This window comes from Pituophis catenifer, unplaced genomic scaffold (assembly GCF_029215685.1).
Source record: "Pituophis catenifer annectens isolate HBS135680 unplaced genomic scaffold, rPitCat1.0.hap2 SCAF_2, whole genome shotgun sequence".
Taxonomy (NCBI): domain Eukaryota; kingdom Metazoa; phylum Chordata; class Lepidosauria; order Squamata; family Colubridae; genus Pituophis; species Pituophis catenifer.
The window spans coordinates 204,069,186-204,087,928 of record NW_027256882.1 but is presented as its reverse complement, the minus strand read 5'-3'; the positions used below and the strand labels follow the sequence as shown (position 1 = coordinate 204,087,928).

The 18,743-nt window shown below is 38.3% G+C and overlaps 1 protein-coding gene across 1 annotated transcript; it reads right to left on the bottom strand.

Moving 5' to 3' along the window:
* Positions 1-1,707: 1,707 nt before the first annotated feature.
* On the bottom strand, positions 1,708-13,965 carry LOC139313139 (protein NipSnap homolog 3B-like). The gene is made up of 6 exons (XM_070938539.1): positions 13,805-13,965; positions 5,775-5,997; positions 4,711-4,866; positions 3,605-3,754; positions 2,422-2,508; positions 1,708-2,338 (listed from the first exon to the last, which is right to left on the bottom strand). Exons 1-6 carry the CDS (start codon positions 13,880-13,882, stop codon positions 2,262-2,264), a joined length of 771 nt encoding a protein of 256 aa, XP_070794640.1. The 5' UTR covers positions 13,883-13,965; the 3' UTR covers positions 1,708-2,261.
* Positions 13,966-18,743: the final 4,778 nt, after the last annotated feature.

Here is an 18,743-nt window from a genome sequence, read left to right as displayed (position 1 = left end):
TGGGATTTCTGGCTTCTCAGTTCCAGAATTATTACTGGAACTGAGCATTTACTCATTATACTGTATAGATCCTCAATTAAAATTTCTCCCTGGAGCTTCTGGGAGGACTATCGCAAAGAGTGGTAGAAATGTCTGTTTTGTGAATACTGTACTGTAGTGTGTGTTCTCTGATACTGAACTAAAAACTGGAATTTTACGATTGCGTGGGGGGAGGGGAGGAGATGAGTTTTTTTTTTAGAATAGAATAGAATAGAATTTTTTATTGGCCAAGTGTGATTGGACACACAAGGAATTTGTCTTGGTGCATACGCTCTCGGAATACATAAAAGATACGTTCATCAAGAATCATAACATACCACACTTAATGATAGTCATATGATACAAATAAGCAATCAGGAAAATATCAGTATAAATTGTAAAGATACAAGCAACAAAGTTACAGTCATACAGTCATAAGTGGAAGGAGATGGGTGATGGGAACGTTGAGAAGATTAATAGTAGTGCACATTTAGTAAATAGTTTGACAGTGTTGAGGGAATTATTTGTTTAGCAGAGTGATGGCGTTCGGGGGGGGGGAACTGTTCTTGTGTCTAGTTGTTTTGGTGTGCAATGCTCTATAGTGTCATTTTGACGGTTGAAACAGTTTATGTTCAGGTTGTGAGGGGTCTGTAAATATTTTCACAGTCCTCTTTTTGACTCGTGCAGTATACAGGTCCACAATAGAAGGCAGGTTGGTAGCAATTGTTTTTTCCTCAGTTCTAATTGTCCTCTGAAGTCTGTGTCTGTCTTGTTGGGTTGCAGAACCAAACCAGACACTGGTTGATTGTATGACTGTATGACTGAGACCTTACAGTATAAAGATAAAATTATGAAAAGGTGAATCCACATTTAAGGAGTTATCTTTATTTCGGCTCACCTACACAGCAGCAGGTAGCAAATCACCCTGTGTTTACACATTCAGGCTAAGGAAAAATGAAACAAATGGCTTCAAAGAGTGACATGCTTTATTTAGGTCTGGCAGCCTTCTCGTACTGGATGTCCTTCAGATGTGGTGGACTTCAAATTTGGAGGAATTGGAATTGTCCAACTCATCTGAACAGAACCAGGAGCACATCAGATGCAGAATTAAAAGTCATGATTCTCGCATGCCTTCGCTTTATGTTTTCAAATTTATGGAACAGCAGAATCAAAGACTGATTGAATTAAAACATTAAGAGGAAGGTGAATGAAAATAAAGCGGCTTCAATTGTAGCCCTTTCTCAAGTTTATGGAGTGTTATTTCTAATATGTAAAGCAGGTGTGTAATCTAGACTGACATATCAATTTAGATAAAAGTGCCATGCATGTTTATTCTCACAAAAGTACACACGGTAGTAAAGATGACTGGAAGAATCAAGCCAAGTCCAATTTTCAACCAAATATATAAGAATTAGAATTAGTTCTGGGATGTATGAAACTTTTAAAAAATTGAATGTAAAATATTTTATGTAATTGTGAAAATGTATAATATTTCAAAATTCTGCAATGTGTTCATGATTTTTTTAGATTGAAGAACATCATACCCTTTAGAATTTCAAAGCATAGAATATGGAATCTATAATCTGCCATTTAAGAAGCCTGCAGAGATACTTAACATAAACAGAATGAGTGGAATTGCCAAAGGCAGGATAGGAAATGATAGAATTGCATACACACAATCCAGAAAATCTATTTAATTTCGCATTTAACAATCTCAATCATAATGCAATGATGAATACCATAAAAAGTTCAAATCCATCACCAAATATTCAAGAATAAATAAATACATTTCAGCTGTAATAAGTGCAACTTCATTCTTTTGATCTCACTGCAATCTATACATTAATCATGAGACTTTCCTGACTAAATAACATTATGACATCAACTTTACATTTTTTAGGTTATTATATTTTATAATTAGCTTTTCATTTTATTTATAAGTTAAAATATTTAAATATGTGTGTAACACCAGAATGAAATTATTATTTTAGACATATCCCCCATTTTTTTATTCTCGGGTCTAAACATTTCAGTACAGATATTCTGTACTAAGTCCTTATTTACTCATATAATTTGAATCTATTTTTATGCAGTTGATTAGAAAAGTACAGTATTTGAGAAGATAACATGACTTTCCACAAATAATGATATTATTCAAAACTACCCTCAATCTGCCTTTATGGATACAGATGAGGATTGCAGAAAATATTTTTTTTATGTGATGTCATTCAACTGGAATAAAACTATTTCAAAGGTGAAAACGATGCAGGAATCAGGAGCATGTTTTGCTGGGTTTCCAAGAACTGAATATTTCCCCGAACTGAAAATAAGAATTAAAATACACTCTTTCAAACTTATAAAAAAGCATTGATAGACATTCCAAGATACACAGTAATATCTTACCAGCTGCTACCACTCTGGCATCTTCATGGGCTATATGCCTCCCAGCTGCCCTGATATCTGGATTCTCAAACCACCAAAGCACATGAACTGTGAAAGTAAAAGCAAGAACACAGTACTAGCACAAGGTGTGCATACACATCTATCAGATAATTATGACATTCAAGTTCCATTGTCCACAAACAGTTTTCTGCCCCTGAGACCTCTGTAGAATTCTATAAAAGACCAAGCTAGTCACAGAGCTACGGAAAACTTAAGTATATCAGATACGATATAGAGGCATGATAGTGTTCTAGAACAGGGAAGTCCAACCTTGGCAACTTTAAGACTTCCAACTCCCAGAATTCCCCTGTCAGCATGGCTGATGGGAATTCTGGGAACTGAAGTTCATTAATCGTAAAGTTGCAAAGATGGCCACCCCTGTTCCAGAGTTAAATAACTATCCCATGTTCTGTGTTCTAAAATTTCAGGTATAGTCTAGGCCTTTCCCCCAAAAAAGTGGGTAAACTTTTTCCAAAACCAGAAAGCTATTGCCAATTAGAGCCTGAATAGCTCTGCAGACTAAAAGCACTGTAATTTAACACCAGCTGTCTGCAATTAAAGTAAGTTCGAATCTTGCCAGGCTCAAAGTTGACTCAGCCTTCCATCCTTTCTAAAGTAGGTAAATTGAGGACCCAGTTTGTGGGGGCAATAAGCTGACTTTGTATAAAATATACAAAAGTATGAAGGCTATTGCTTAACGCACTGTAAGATGCCCCGAGTCTCCGGAGAAGGGCAGCATATAAATCAAATTAAAAAAAAAAAATTAGCGTAGACAGGAAATAGATGAATCAACAGTCTGGCTCACTGTAAGGCAGCTGTACTACTAGATTTTTCTCCAAATATTTAGACAATATTCTTAGGATGCTAGAAGTGTGGATCCTGATTTCAGTAGTACAATGATATAACTGATGCATTGCCATTTGCTATGAACAGAACTTGTTTAAAGGGCAAAACAAAAATAATGTTCCAAAAGATTTTTCTTTTAAATATGATGAAATCTGGACCTATCTGATACCTTTTTTTTGTTCCTAGGCTATAGTGAACAGATATCTGAGCATGTGTGAAGTTATAAATCATAGGAATGTAAATATATATATTGGAGCATGATTTTGTATTTGAAATATGAAAAATCATGAGCCTGTACCTGTATTAAGAAATCCATATTCTGTGTGGAAAAAGCCAATCAGTTTTGCATAGCCTTTACTAACATGTGCATCAATAGCTGCTTTGAATGAATTTCCCCATAAAGCTGGTCCACCTGGTTTCAGCCGATAAGTCACCAACTCATAAACTCCTAGGAGAAAAATAATAATTTTCAGGTTATTATAGGCAGTGAGACAAAAACATTTCTTACAGTACATTATTTCTATATCTTCACTACTGATCTAAATTCAATTTCATTTTACTTTTTGCTTTAAATCTATGCATGCTTGGGTTTAAATTTACTTTCAGTTTATAATTCAGAATTATATTTGTGTAGGTATGCCCATCACTCCACAGATCCCATGCCTGCCTCAAACAGAAGAGTTTTAAATATACTTTGACCACTTAAAAAACCCCATTTTACCAATGCATTAAGAGACAGCAATAGACATGGCAATTTCTCTCTCACACACATATACACAAATATAAATAAGGACTTGGAAAATATGATACCCTTTAAAATGAGATTAAAAGAATGAATATTTTGAAGTATTGTTTTGGTTTCAGTCCACAGCTGTGGAAAGTAGTGCAGATATGACAATGCCCAATTTGGTTTCCAACAATAGCTTAAGGTTTTTTGGCATATGTATATCTTTACAGGATGGTTAGAGGCAAGGGGGAAAAACAGCTTGTGAAAAAGAAAAGGAGCTAAAGCTTATTACCTCAGTAAGATTTATGGGTTTCAGTAACATAACTAGGGATGGTTTGGGTCCTTTTTTTGCCTGTGGGAGCCATTTTGGGGGTATCGAGTTAAACCAGAACTGGTAAGGCCTGTTGCAAATGGTAAAGCAGGTTCTGAAATAAACTTCTGCACATTTATTTCAGAAGCTGCTAATCTTGGCTCCTCCCCTTATTCCTCCATAAGAAACTAATGAATATTACTAATCAGGTGTGCTCCATAATTTTAGTAAATGTGTGCAATTCCAAAGCCAGCAATACTACTATCTTCCCTGGACCATCTCCTCAAACAATTTCTGAGTTTCTGTGGAATTCCTTTCACTGACTATGAAATCAGTGCAACTCAGGTTGAGGAGCAAGAGAACTGACCTTCTTTTGGTGGGGTTCCCAACTCACACCAGGGGACCATGTAAGCAATTTCCATATGCTGCTTATCCAGAAGTGGAAGAATTGCAGCTAGTTTTTCTTGCCATTCTTTATCATTGATTACAGCTTTCCTTACAGCTGCTCTGTGTGCAAAGTTATCTGTGAAAGGAAAGAGAGATTGAACTTCTTAGAGCCGTGTCATATTTGCTTCCATGATAAGCATACAAAACTATAGATAAAGAAAATTAATACTTATTAAAAAGTTTTAACTTAATATTACTATTAGAGAACAAAACTTTTTCAAATGCAGCCTTGGAATATACTGTACATACAGTTTGCTCCATCCTATTTTCTCTTCAAGAAGCTCACATGCTGTTTTGCTGGGCCATGCACTGTTGCATAATCCCCAATACTTATGAAAATTGTGAATTAAGCTCCACGTGGTTTCAGCAAATGATTTCAGGGACTGGAGGGACTCCAGCCGATGAACGAGAAAGACTGGGGCCTCTTTTAGCAGGTATAGATTGTGAGCCTTGATCAGGGGTGAAATTCACTTACCTTCCCTACCGGTTCGCCAATGTGCGCGCTCCACTCGTGCTCCACTCACGCGCACCGTTGTGCACATGCACAAAGCCTTCTGCGCATGCTTATATTTAAAATGTCACAGAAAAGCAACATCACGATGTTCGCATGGGTGGGCGGAGCCTCCCGCAGCCACCGCTACCTGTTTGCCTGAGCCGGATAGAATCGGCTGAATTTCACCCCTGGCCTTGATGCCTTAGAATTTTCCAGGCAGCAATGGAAATGTCCATTACCAATTTTTCTCACTGGCAGGCAATTTGATGTGCATTGGCAAGCAGATGGATGAATACTCTGGTCTTTTTCTATTGCTGAATTAACAGAATAGTGCTTCTAAACTGGCTTTAATAGCCCCAAAGGTCCTACAACTCTTTTGTATGTTGTTATTTGTAATCCCGGATAGTATCCATATAACCTAACAAACGTCATAGAAATAACTTTAAAAAGGCATATTCAACCTCTTTGAAACACCACCATGCAATTCATACCGTATTTCCAAATATGAAATGCTTTATTCATTGCCCCAAATTCAGCTGTCCAGAATCCAATCATCTGTGAGTGAACCATACGAATCTTAATAGATTTATTGACCAACTCAAGAAACTCCTTTGTCTTTGCTGGCTTAACATCGTAAGTACGAAGTTCATAGACAGTGCCAGCTTCCTGTCTGGGTCCCGTAGCAAAAGATGAACAAGCTTGAAACACATGTGGCTTTAAAGACAAAAGCATAAAAAAAATCGGCGGAAATGATAATTTCTAGGTTTGCAATCAGGGAATATATGATTTGATACTATCTGGGAATTTTAGTAAATAAAATGCTAAAGCTTCATTCATGTTTAAGTTTTGCATTTTAATAATACAGATAGTCCTTGACTTACAACCACAATTGAGCTCCAAATTTATGTTGCTGAGACATTTGTTGTGAGTTTTGCCTCATTTTACGACCTTTCTTGCCACAGTTGTTAAATGAATCACTGCAGTTCTTAAGTTAGTAATATAGTTAAGTGAATCTGGCTTCCCCATTGACTTTGCTTGTCAGATGGTCACAAAATGTGATCACATGACCCTGGGATACTTCAACTATCATAAATATGACTCAGTTCCAAGCATCTGAATTTTGATCACATTACTGTGGGGATGCTGCAACGCTTGTAAGTGTGAAAAACAGTCACAAGCCACTTTTTCCAGTGTAACTTTGAACTGTTGTAAGTTGAAGACTACTTGTAATTCATTGGGAGCAAAGAGAAGTTTCAATGTAAAATAAGTTTCACTTATAATGCTATTCATCTTTAAGACTTGTGGAAAAATCCAAGATAGGGAAAGAGGAAGGAAGAAAAAACTGAGAAAGAGATAACGCAGTTAAAGATTTGTATCTTCCTAGATTCCCAAAATCCATTATAAAGGAGGAGGTATTATGCATGGAAAAATGCTCTGGAAGTTCACAAGGGGGATTTCTGTAATTAAATATCTGGTTAAGCAACTGCTTCATGTACCTGAAGTGCAGATGGCATTATATCAGAACATTTTCAGTAGTACACAAGAGTTCATAAAAAGATACAGGAGAAGTGGTGGTGTCTAAGTTTGGTCTACCACTGTGAGTTACAATAGCACCTTCAATTGTTCCCAGAGAAGGCATTGTTAGTTCCAGATTTTCTTATATAAGTGTCATATTCACAAAGGATGCACTCCCAAAAGTAGAGAGTGCTTCAGACTCTGTTCAAACACAACTTTCATTAGAGCAACCTGATTTTTTTCAAATTTATGCCTAAATCTGAGGGTGGGGGAGAGATGCTGATGCTTTAAGGATTTTTTTAAAGCTTGAAATCTCCAAAGCAGTTTTTAAAAACATATTAAGAATCTTCAAAGCAATTCTTAAAGCGCTCACATTCTTCTTCTTTTTTTGTTCAAACTCACAGGAAGACTTGGAAAAAATTGGGCCGCTTTGACAAAGGGTAGAGAGGTAATGCTGCTATCCAACATCTGAAGCATTCTTTCCAAATAATTTTTTCAAGCCCTAAAATACATACAGAAAATGGCAGGCACACATTAATGAGCTCAGAATCAGAAACAATATGCAGAGGGTTTCTATTTGCCAAGTCCTACATGGAAGTAACAGTTATGCTTTCAGAAATATCATGATAAAGTGACATTAATGTAAGTTATAATTGTAAACATTTATCTAGAAAAAATATATTGAAATAATTAAGATGTACCTATGAAAGGGAGTAATTTTTACTTTTAGCAAAAGCAAATCTTTTTATGAGTCAGATTCTGGATCAAAACAATCATAGTGAGAAAGGGGTACCCATGAAAATATACTGAATTGCTTCGCATGATTAGCTCATGCATGGTTTATTGCACGGGTGTCAAACTTGATTGTATCACATGACATCATGACGTATTGTGACATTTTTTGCTTTTGCGGAGCCGGGGTGGATGTGGCCTGCGTGTGATACATCTGGTCTGCGGGCTGCCAGTTTAACACCCCTGGTCTATTGAATAAACCAATTGCCTGGGTTCACACATTGTGTTGCCATCTCAATAGCAAGTCAGGAACTAATTAGGGTTCAGAAACCATAGACTAAAACCAGGGTGAAATGCTGAAAAGGATATTAAGAGTATTAAGAGTATTCCAAACAAAAACATATGCTAATCCACATCTCTTCAAGTTGCAGAAACCCTAGAAATGGCAGCAGATGAATCCTGGAGTTGCACAATACTTTTTTAGGATTGTAGGTCTATGGTGAGATTCAAAGTGTTTGGAGGCTTTTTGCTACTTTTCTATACCAGAAATGACAATGAGTATAAATAATAGCACCTGGTGAAGCCTTGGCAGCACATTTTATCAGTGATTTGGTTCCAAATCAGTTGACCGTGGCCAGAGATATTTTTTAAAGAAAGGGATCCTACTAAATAACTTATTGGAATGGTTTTATGACATATCTTGTAAATAACTTGAGAACTGACTATCTGTTACTTATTTTTATGGGAAACATTTTTTCTTGTGTGCAGCTATTGTTCTCCCATCTGGAAGCAGGAATTAAATGAGAGAAACCATGCTGTCCTTTTTCTCTGGGTTGTTACACAGGGGAGTACATATTAAAGGCTCAAGAGCCGTTATTTCTCAATCTTGGCAACTTGAAGATGTATAGACTTTAATTCCCAGAATTTCCCAGTCATCAAGCTGATGGCCTCACTGCTCAAGGGTGATCTATAAAACCATGCTGCAATCTGCAAAGTTTGCTAATTAACTTTTTTCGGAGCATGCATGGGAAGAAATTTACAACAAAAATATACAGGAGCTGGCCAACACTGAGCTTCAGTGTTGAGCCAACTGTGATCTAGACAACAGATTTCCTGATGTTTCGCTAGCAACTACGGCTAACATTTTCTTAAGAAATCTGTTGTCTAGACCACAGTCACTTTACCCTGAAGCTTAGGACTGCCTTACAACACAAAGCTTGCTAAGTAAAACACATTTTGTCTCAGCTAATTACTGTAAGTAACTGAGTGGCTGGCTGAAAATTATTCAGATACCTTATTTTAAGAAAAATATTATTCAGATACCTTATATTAAGAAAACTAAGATCATGGCATCCGGTCCTCTCAATTCCTGGCAAATAGATGGGGAAGAAATGGAGGTAGTGACAGGTTTTATTTTTCTGGACTCCAAGATCACCGCAGATGGATACTGCAGCCAAAAAATTAAAAGACGCTTGCTCCTGGGGAGGAAAGCTATGGAAAATCTAGATAGCTTACTAAAAAGCAGAGACATCACCCTGCCAACAAAAGTGCGTATAGTCAAGGCTATGATTTTCCCAGTTGCAATGTATGGCTGTGAAAGTTGGACCATAAGAAAGGCTGAGCGCCAAAGAACTGAGGCCTTTGAACTATGGTGCTGGAGAAGACTCCTGCAAGTCCCTTGGACTGCAAGGCAATCAAACCGGTCAGTCCTAGAGGAGATCAATCCTGACTGCTCTTTAGAAAGCCAGATCCTGAAGATGAAACTCAAATACTTTGGCCACTTAATGAGAAGGAAGGACTCACTGGAGAAGAGCCTAATGCTGGGAAAGATTGAGGGCAAAAGAACGGGACGACAGAGAATGAGGTGGCTGGATGGAGTCACTGAAGTAGTAGGCGTGAGTTTAAATGGACTCCAGAGAACGGTAGAGGACAGGAAGGCCTGGAGGAACGTTGTCCATGGGGTCACGATGGGTCGGACATGACTTCGCAACTAACAACAGCCTTATATGTGGAAAGGGTTAAAGTGATTCACGGCACTATCTCCTTATCATGATGTTCCATGATGTCATTATATACATTATAGTATCCATAAACTACAGTATGGATTACAGACTGTAATAGCAACATGCAACATGGTATATGCAACATGATAAACCCAACTCAAACTGTATTACAGTTTAACATTTTGTAAAGTTAGACAATTATCAACAGCTAAAAAAATCAACACCTTTCACATACCCTATAAATAGTTCTTTCTACATCAATTTACATGAGAATCCACAATTCCTTTATTTTATTTCATAAAATATGCATACATCCAATATTCTTTGGATTGGAGTGGCATAGAAGCCTGAATAAATAATAAATAACAATATTCTGGCTGTACAGGGCCGAGAATATTGAAATTTGTGGCACTGTCTTTCAGGAATGTTTTCCTCCTTTACTAATTTTTCAACAGAAAAAGGAAGTGCAAGATTTCTAACACAGTTCAGAAATTAGTGTGCAAATCAATAACTAGAAGCACAGCAAAAGATGTGCATGTCAGCAGCCCATGGTAAAATATCATAATTTGTTTCATAGCTTCATGCACCACTGCTCATCTCTGGCGTTAGTTCATAACATGTTTTCCAAGCCGTACGCTTCAAGCCCGAGACAGAAGCGCTGCATTTTTCCTAGGTAGCATTTCTTCAAAGATGCCTAGAAATTAATACACACATATATTTGAAATCTCAGTTCAATCAAAAATTGTTCCATTTTCTCTCACATCTCTTTCGTATCATGAAACTCAAACTCATGTACCGCTAATCTTGCAGAGATTTGTTTTACAGGCAGTCCTCTACTTGCAACAGTTCACTTAGTGGCCATTCAAAGTTACAACGGCACTGAAAAAAGTGATTTATGACCATTTTTCACAGTTAGGACTTTTCCAGCATAGGAAACTGCTGTGATTCAGTTAACAACTGAGGCAAGTAAGGTCGTAAAATGGGGCAAAATTAACAACAAAAAAATTGGGCTCAATTGTGGTTGTAAATTGAGGACTACCTGTATTTTGATCTAGCATCTGTCTTTTTAAAAAACATTAAACGGTTGCACAGCTCAGATTTAACTTCCGCCATGTCAATAAAAATGTTCAGTCAGTAAAAATGTTATGTGTAAGGAGAAATCACTAGAGATTAATAGTAAATTACAAAGTAAACAAATACTCATAATCCTAGGAAAAGTTTAGACATTGGCATTAAGGTCTCATGCAGCAAAAGTTAACAGTGCTGCAGCTGGACATCCTTACACATACAGCATATAAAAGGAATTTGTTTTTTCAACATAGCATAAGCATAAAACATACTGATATGTTACAGAAAAATGCATTTGCTATGCAAAATTCCTGCGCCATAATTGTACCAAACCTCCAATGCTACTAATGACTTAATGATATTTTATCTGAAATTGTCTAAGATTCGTAAAATCATCTGAAGAGAAGAAAATTATGTTAGAAATGTACTACTAAAACTTGCCCGTTTGCGGCAGAGAGAAAAGTCATCAAGTGATGCTTTTTGATAGCATGGGGAGAAACGGCATTATATGCCACTCTCTGGAGAAAAACTCATTCAGTAAAAATGGGCCATTCAGTGAAGAAGTGAAAATGGTATCAGATTTATACTGGTAATTTATTGATGATAATTTACTTCTTCCAGAGTTTCCATATTTTGTTTTGCTCTCTTATCAGACCCTGTCTCTTTGATTTGTTATACAGCTCTATACACGCATTTAATTCGTTAATCAGCTCTATACAGAGAACCCTTCAGAAAAATGCATCCAAACTGCTACAATTCTCTTTATACACTGTCAGTTTCTACTTATATGTTCTTAAGAGTTCGTTTCCCAATTATCTTTCAATCCGCAAGCAGTTTTTTCACGACGATTTCTGTCAAATTGAGCTTGATTTCTGATAATTCCATGATATGCCCATTTGTTTTCTTGGCAACGATACAGAAATGTGATGTGGCTTTTTCCATAGTGCCAAACTTCCAGTTCTTTTAAAAAACATTATTTGAACTGTGATACATTCATAGTACATTTATTGATGCTCTAAAAAATGAATACTTGGAAAATAATCCTGATGAAATGAATAGTTTGGACTTGGGACAAATGAAATGATATCTAAGTTTCAGAACAGGAAGCACATTGTAAAATTAAAATCTCCTTCCTAGAGGGCTGATTCCTAGTGAAATCCGGGAAGCAGACAGATACGGAAGTAAGTAAACAGAGGAAGGCAGGAAGGAATCAAGAGGGTATGATCATATGGAATCATATTACAGGTAGTCTTCGATTAACACAATTCATTTAATGATCGTTCAAAGTTACAGCAGCACTGAAAAAAGGGACTTATGACCATTTTTGTTGTGGCCCATCAGCAGCCTGTGCAGCTGGTAGCTGATTCCGATAGCAAGGAGGCTGGTGTGGTGTTGCGCCAACAGCCTGTGCAGCTGGCACTCGAGTCGGACAATGAGGAGGCTGGAGAAGATGTGGTGCCAGAGGCGGGGATTCAGCCAGGGCCTTCAGAACCTCCAGAAGCTCCCATAAGTGAAGAGGAAGAAGAGGAGGAGCCTCTTCTCGATGCATGGGCATGCAGAGCTGCCAAAAGGCAGGAGTGGCTCTTCAGGAGGTGGTCTCCTTGAGAGTAAGGCTTGGGGCTAATTGGTCACTCCCTTAGCCTATTTAAGGAAGGACGACGACTGAGGCAATTTGCAGGGAACAACTTTGTTCACTCTCCTTTATGTCCTGATCTTAGTTCTCTTATCAGTTTCCTGCAAATTGCATCTGGGCTTTCTCCCAACCATAGTAAGATTACGATTATTTATTCTTTGGATTCTTGTAGGCTGTTAAGAAAGTTAATTAACAGCCTTTGTTTGAAAAAGACTGATTTAATTTAGTAAACTAAGGTTTGTACAGACTTTGTGTGTGCTGCGTTCTTTGGGGTCCGTAGCTGGGGCAGAACAGTTTTTCACACTTACAACCTTTGTAGGATGCCCATGATCACATGATCAAAATTCACACACTTCAGACACTTGGCAACTGACTCATACTTATGACTGTTGCTGGTCATGTGATCCCCTTTTGCAACCTTCTGACAAGCAAAATCAATGGGGAAGCCCAATTCACTTTAACAACTGTGTTACTAACTTATTAACTGCAGGGATTCACTTAACAACCGTGGCAAGAAAGGTCGTAATATGGGGCAACGCTCCCTAACAAATGTCTCACTTAACAACAGAAATGTTGGGTTCAATTGTGGTCATAAGTCGAGAACTACTTATATACCAAATACTGTAATATATACTAGGGAAGCTGTTTGCCATTGCCCTCTTCCAGGCTGAACGTTTCTGAAGTTACTCGACATCCGACTACAAGGTGCTGCCACCTGCTTGCTGGGCAATTTTTTTTTGGGAGCGAAAAGCTTCACCTTTTGGGATGAAGCCGGACTGGCAGGGTTTGGACCAACAGCCAAAAGCAGGCAAAGGGACCCTACCCATCTTGGAGAAAGCAAACACAAGAGTTGTAGGTTTATCTCGGGGTAAAATCCAAAATTTTTCCCTATCGGTTCTGTGGGCGTGGCAGGGGAAGGATATTGCAAAATCTCCATTCCCACCCCACTCCAGGAGAAGGATACTGCAAAATCTCCATTCCCTCTCCACTCCTGGGGGAAGGATATTGCAAAATCTCCATTCCCCCCCCCACTGTGGGGCCAGCCAGAGGTGGCATTTGCTGGTTCTCCAAACTACCCACAAATTTCCGCTACCAGTTCTCCAGAACCTGTTAGAACCTGCTGGATTTCACCCCTGGTTTATCTTCCTTCTAAAACAGAGGTCTTCAAACTTGGCAGCTTGAAGACTTGTGGACTTCAACTCCCAGAATTCTCCAGCCAGCGTAGCTGCCTGGAGAATTCTGGGAGTTGAAGTCCACAAGTCTTCAAGCTGCCAAGTTTGGGGACCCCTGTTCTAAAAGGATCTTAACTAAAATCATAACAAATCCCGGCCTATCTTAAAGACTGCATATTATTGCTTTGTGCACGGGCATCTTATTGCATCTTCGCAAAGGGTGTGTGTGGGGGGGGGTACGGGGTGGAGTTAGGAGGATTACCCTCCCACCAGTAGCCCCCTCTCCAGCCCAGCCCGGAATAGCAGATCCCATATGGAAACATGTAACAACGTGGAGCAAGCACCTAACGATCCGCAGCCGGGGAGAACGGGGCAGGTGGGCTTCCCAGGGGATTTACCTGGGAGCGGAAAGGGTCTGTCGCTGTCGCTCGTCTGAGGAGGCGGCCAAGGACGGAGCCCACGTGGAGACCCAACATGGTAAGGAAATCCGTAAGCGCCCACAGCCCACGTTGAAGGACGAGAGGGCACCACTCCTCTTTCCCTTACGGAAGCCTTACGGGACAAAAAAAACCCAAGCCTTGGCATTGGGGCTGAGAGCCAGCAGGCGGGTGGGCGTATCTCGAGGCGACTCTTCCGAGCGGCGGGAAGCCACAGGTGCTTCGACGTTAAGCTTTTGAGTCGCCCTTTCGCTTTCCTTTCACACATCCGAAATCTCTTTTAACACGCGCTGCTAAATGCTTGCCTACTGAGACGAATGAGCTTTTCTTAAACTCAGAGGTTTCTCTCCCTCCCCCCTCTGTTTTCCTCGCTGCTATTAAGAAATATGGGAACTCACCTACTGCTGTCCCAAAGGTGCTACTATTCAGGTGACCCTGAGGACACAGATAAACCTCCAAGCGCTTCAACGACCTTCTAAATTAAGGATGCAAAATGACCAGCTGTCTTCAAGGAATATAAATCCTTCCATTCCCCACTATCCTGTGAGAGCTGAAGAAGCTTCTTGGAGGAGAAGCAAAAAGTCTTCAAAAAAAAAATAAAACAACACCAAGAAATTCCAGTTGGCTCCTGAAAAATCACTTTTGGGACAACCGTGACCTGGATGACTGAGAATCTCTGCAGACTAAGGGGGAAATCCAGCAGGTTCTGACAGGTTCTGGAGAACCGGTAGCGGAAATTTTGAGTAGTTCGGAGAACCAGCAAACGCCACCTCTGGCTGGCCCCAGAGTGGGGTGGGAATGGAGATTTTGCAGTATCCTTCCCCCAGGAGTGGGGAGGAAATGGGGATTTTGCAGTATCCTTCCCCTGGAATGGGGTGGGAATGAGGATTTTGCAGTATCCTTCCCCTGCCACAGCCACCAAGCCATGCACACAGAACTGGTAGTAAAAAAAAAATGGATTTCACCACTGCTACAGACTTTCAGTTGCTTCTGCTGCTTGAAAGCAGCAGATTTCTTTAGTAGCCCAATTTTTCGGGTGATGACACAGCTGGGTTCACAGCCAGATTTGGACAGGTGAGTTTCGGACAAGTGTGCGGTGCTCATTCTTTGATGGGGTCAATGCAATATTTATTTCTCAACTTTGGCAACCCATCAAAGAATATGGACTTCAGTTCCCAGAACCCAGAAGTCAGCATGCTGGCTGGGGGAATTCTGGGAATTGAAGTCCGTATATCTTAGAGTTGCCAAAATTGAGAGACACTGAGTTTAAGGTTTCCTCTGAACTCAGTAATGTAGATCGATTGATAAACTGTGATTAAAGTAGTCACAGATAACTTTACTATGATTACTTGAATAAAAGTGTCTCAACTGATATATATTACTGAGTTACTGAGATAACTGTCAGTTATGATAACTATGTCAGTCAGTCCCAAAGGTTAGCCTGTTTCCATCTTCTGTTTACTTTGACGGAAGGGTATTGTACCCAACATAAGTTTTTCTTTGGCGTGAACAGCCGAGAAATGAAACTCTTTAGCTCATTTAACAATTTAAAAGAAGTTGGATTCTCACCTTGCATTAATCAAGCTTTTATTTAATCCACCCATTAGAAGTGTGTAAAGTGCCCAATAGTGGTTGGATTGATACAACATGCTAAGGTGACATGTAACAGGCCACATGAAAGTGTGAAAAATGATGCTTAAATTTATCTTCAGCTCTAGCTCACTAAGCAGCTTTAAATTTTATATTCAGTGAGGAAAGAACTAAGTCTCAAGAAAACTCAGTCTTAAACAGTTCCATTTCTTCAAAAGTGGCAAACTGTTCGTATTGTTCAGCCAATGGGAAATGAAATGATTAAAAAAAAATCAAAAATACATAATAGGACTACATTTCTATTCCTCTAGTCATTGTGTATTTTTTCTTGAGGAAAGCATATCTAATAGATACACTGAAACAATATTGAAAATAAAATTTTTAATTAATCTGGTCACCCTCAGCAATGAATATTAAAAACTGCCTGTATTTCACTATTTTGATTGGTAAATCCTGGAGTTCTTTAAATGCTGTCATACTGGGGATTATTTTAGCCTGGAAAAGGCTGATAAGACAATCCTGTCTCCACAGAAGTTACATTATAAAATCCCTTATCTATAACCATGCTGAGTAAGCATAATGGAAATTGTAGTCCAGTGATATCTGGGCACTGGATTTTGGAAGAGAAAATCCATTTATAGTATAAATATGACAAATACCTAATATTAAATCCTTAAATGGAGCATACTTTTAACTATTTTGCTTAGGTTCTACTGCTATTGCCTCTTTATTTTTTCTATATATATTTAGGACATTTTATAAAGGATTATACATTTATGCCATGAAATTGGTTAATTAACCTGTTATCATAATCTTCCCTGTAATATTTCATTTGAACCACAGTCATAAAGCATGGATTGCAATATGTCATTGTAACTTTTGCCATTATTTTAAATTAGTATTATTTAATTATATTTATATCTATCCATTGTGTTTTTAATCACTTTTTTTATACTGAAATGAGGGATTGCTAATGCTTAGAAATGTAGCACAATGATTGCATCTTTGCTGCTGGCTTTTAAAATGTATAATGTAAATATGCTTCTCAAATTGTAACTGGAAAAATCATAGGAGGCTATTTTTAGGTCTGTTCAGCAAAGAGAATCCAGAAATAAACTCACTACTTCTGTTTTTAGAAGTATCAACTAAGTGTCAGTCTGATTGGAGAATATATCTGGTTTCTTCCCAGAGCCTGTATCAAAAAAAGAGTGGGCATCAGCCATTGGAATATAACAGCTTGGTTCTGTGGATGGAGCAGATAAGGTGAAGCTAGAATGGTCTAGGGGCATTTTGTTAAATTTAAGGGGAAAAATAGTAAGAAAGGGGTGGAGGTAGTGAAAACAAAGTATCCTTTAATATTGTATGACTTTATTTATTTAATTAAATAATTTATATGGCTGGCAATCTCATAACAGTGACTCCGGGTACAAAGATTAAAACTGAAGAATTAAAACAATAATTGAGTTGCCATGTGATAAAATGGGCGTCCAATAAATTTAATTAATAAATAGCCCATAACACCCAGATAAGTGACACTTCCAGTCATAAAAACACATCAGCCATAACTGGACTAGTCTAACATCCTGGGAAGTGGTGGATTGCCCCTGGTTCGGACCAGTTCGCAGAACTGGTAGTAAAACCGGCGGGAGGCTCCGCCCACCACCCCGGATGTGGTCATAGGTGATCTGCGCATGCGCAGAAGCTTGGCATGCGCGATCCCATTGTGAACCGGTAGTAAAGGTAAATAGAACCCACCCCTGATCCTGGCCCAAACATCTGGAGAAACAGTCAGGTCTTCAAAACTTTATAAAAGAACAGTAGGATGGGGTGAACGTAAGAAAAGGCAATGTTGCTTCCTCATTGTGAAGGTTGTGGGGATAATGTTCTAGCCTGTATTTTATTTATTTTATTGTAAGCCACCTACCATAAGATGAGATGGGTGGTTATATAATAAATTGAACAAATAATAGCTGTAAAGGCAGCGGTGAAATCCAGCAGGTTCTGACAGGTTCTGGAGAAGCAGTAGTGGAAATTTTGAGCAGTTCGGAGAACCAGCAGCGGAAATTTTGAGTAATTCAGAGAACTGGCAAATACCATCTCTGGCTGGCCCCAGAGTGGGGTGGGAATAGAGATTTTGCAATATCCTTCTCCCAGGAGTGGGGAGGGAATGGGGATTTTGCAGTATCCTTCCCCTGCCACGCCCACCAAGCCACACCACACCCACAGAACCAGGAGTAAAAAAAATTGGATTTCACCACTGTGTAAAGGCCAATATAAAAGTAGACTGTAATTGTAACTTATAGTTGTTCCTCATTACTATGCAAAATTTCTCTTGCAGCAATTAGTATACAGCAATGCAGATTTTGAAATTTCAGGTTATATTAAATATTGATATTAAATGATTAATGTTTTAAAAAAATCTTTTAGGAGTAATTGAATTTAACATTGTATAGATTGGCTTCTACAAATAAAACTAATTTAAATAAAACTAGATCCATATGAAGTTCCCTTATTAAAATGTTAGATAAAACTGGTTCGTTTTATGCCTGACTTGAAAAAAATAAGATGAAGAATTGGCCCATCTACAAATAAATGCTTTCAGCTATGTTTACACAGTAGGTGGTAACTGTACAATGGTGATGTTTTTATTTCATTGGTCAAGTGTTTAGAATCACAAAGGGAATCCAGAAAGATAAGTTTGCTTGACCAGAAGTAATTCTATTTGAAAGTAAAAGCACCAGTTTCCACAGCTATAAAACAAATTCACATCAATCTTCATTCAATAATATAAATCATTATATACATTTCGTTACAAGATTGAGACCCATATATGTGAAGAATGTATACACGAAATGACAGTCTGGAATATAAAACTTGAATTTAAACAAATATCCATGTTATTTTAATTTATGCCTGGGATTTGCAGCTGATGGTCAGTTTGTTACTGATTATTTTTAAAAAAATCTTGAGAGAATTGCTCTCAGGTCCCTTTTGCTCTTTAGACAAGAGACAGAAATTTCTGTAGGAATGGATATGTGATTTTTAAAAAATTAGGGTGAAAGGGGAAACTTGAATTTGCTTATTTTATTATAATTTCATCAAATTGTTCATAAAAGATAAAGACTCCGTTGTGTGAAGCTCTATTCCTATATACAAGTGTTTCTGAACCTTAGTAACTCTAAGATGTGTGGACTTCAATTCCCAGAGTTCCCTTTCACTTTCAAATGGCTAAGTGTCATTAACACAGCTATACAGGTAGTCCTCAACTTACAACAGTTCATTTAATGACCATTCAAACTTACAATGGCAC

Coding starts and splice junctions, on each gene's coding strand:
- LOC139313139 (XM_070938539.1), bottom strand. CDS start 13,882: ATGTTGGGTCTCCACGTGGGCTCCGTCCTTGGCCGCCTCCTCAGACGA. Junction 3,755..4,710: donor GGGAACCCCACCAAAAGAAG/GTCAGTTCTCTT, acceptor TTTTTCTCCTAG/GAGTTTATGAGTTGGTGACT. Junction 2,509..3,604: donor ATATGGATTTCTTAATACAG/GTACAGGCTCAT, acceptor TTACTTTCACAG/TTCATGTGCTTTGGTGGTTT.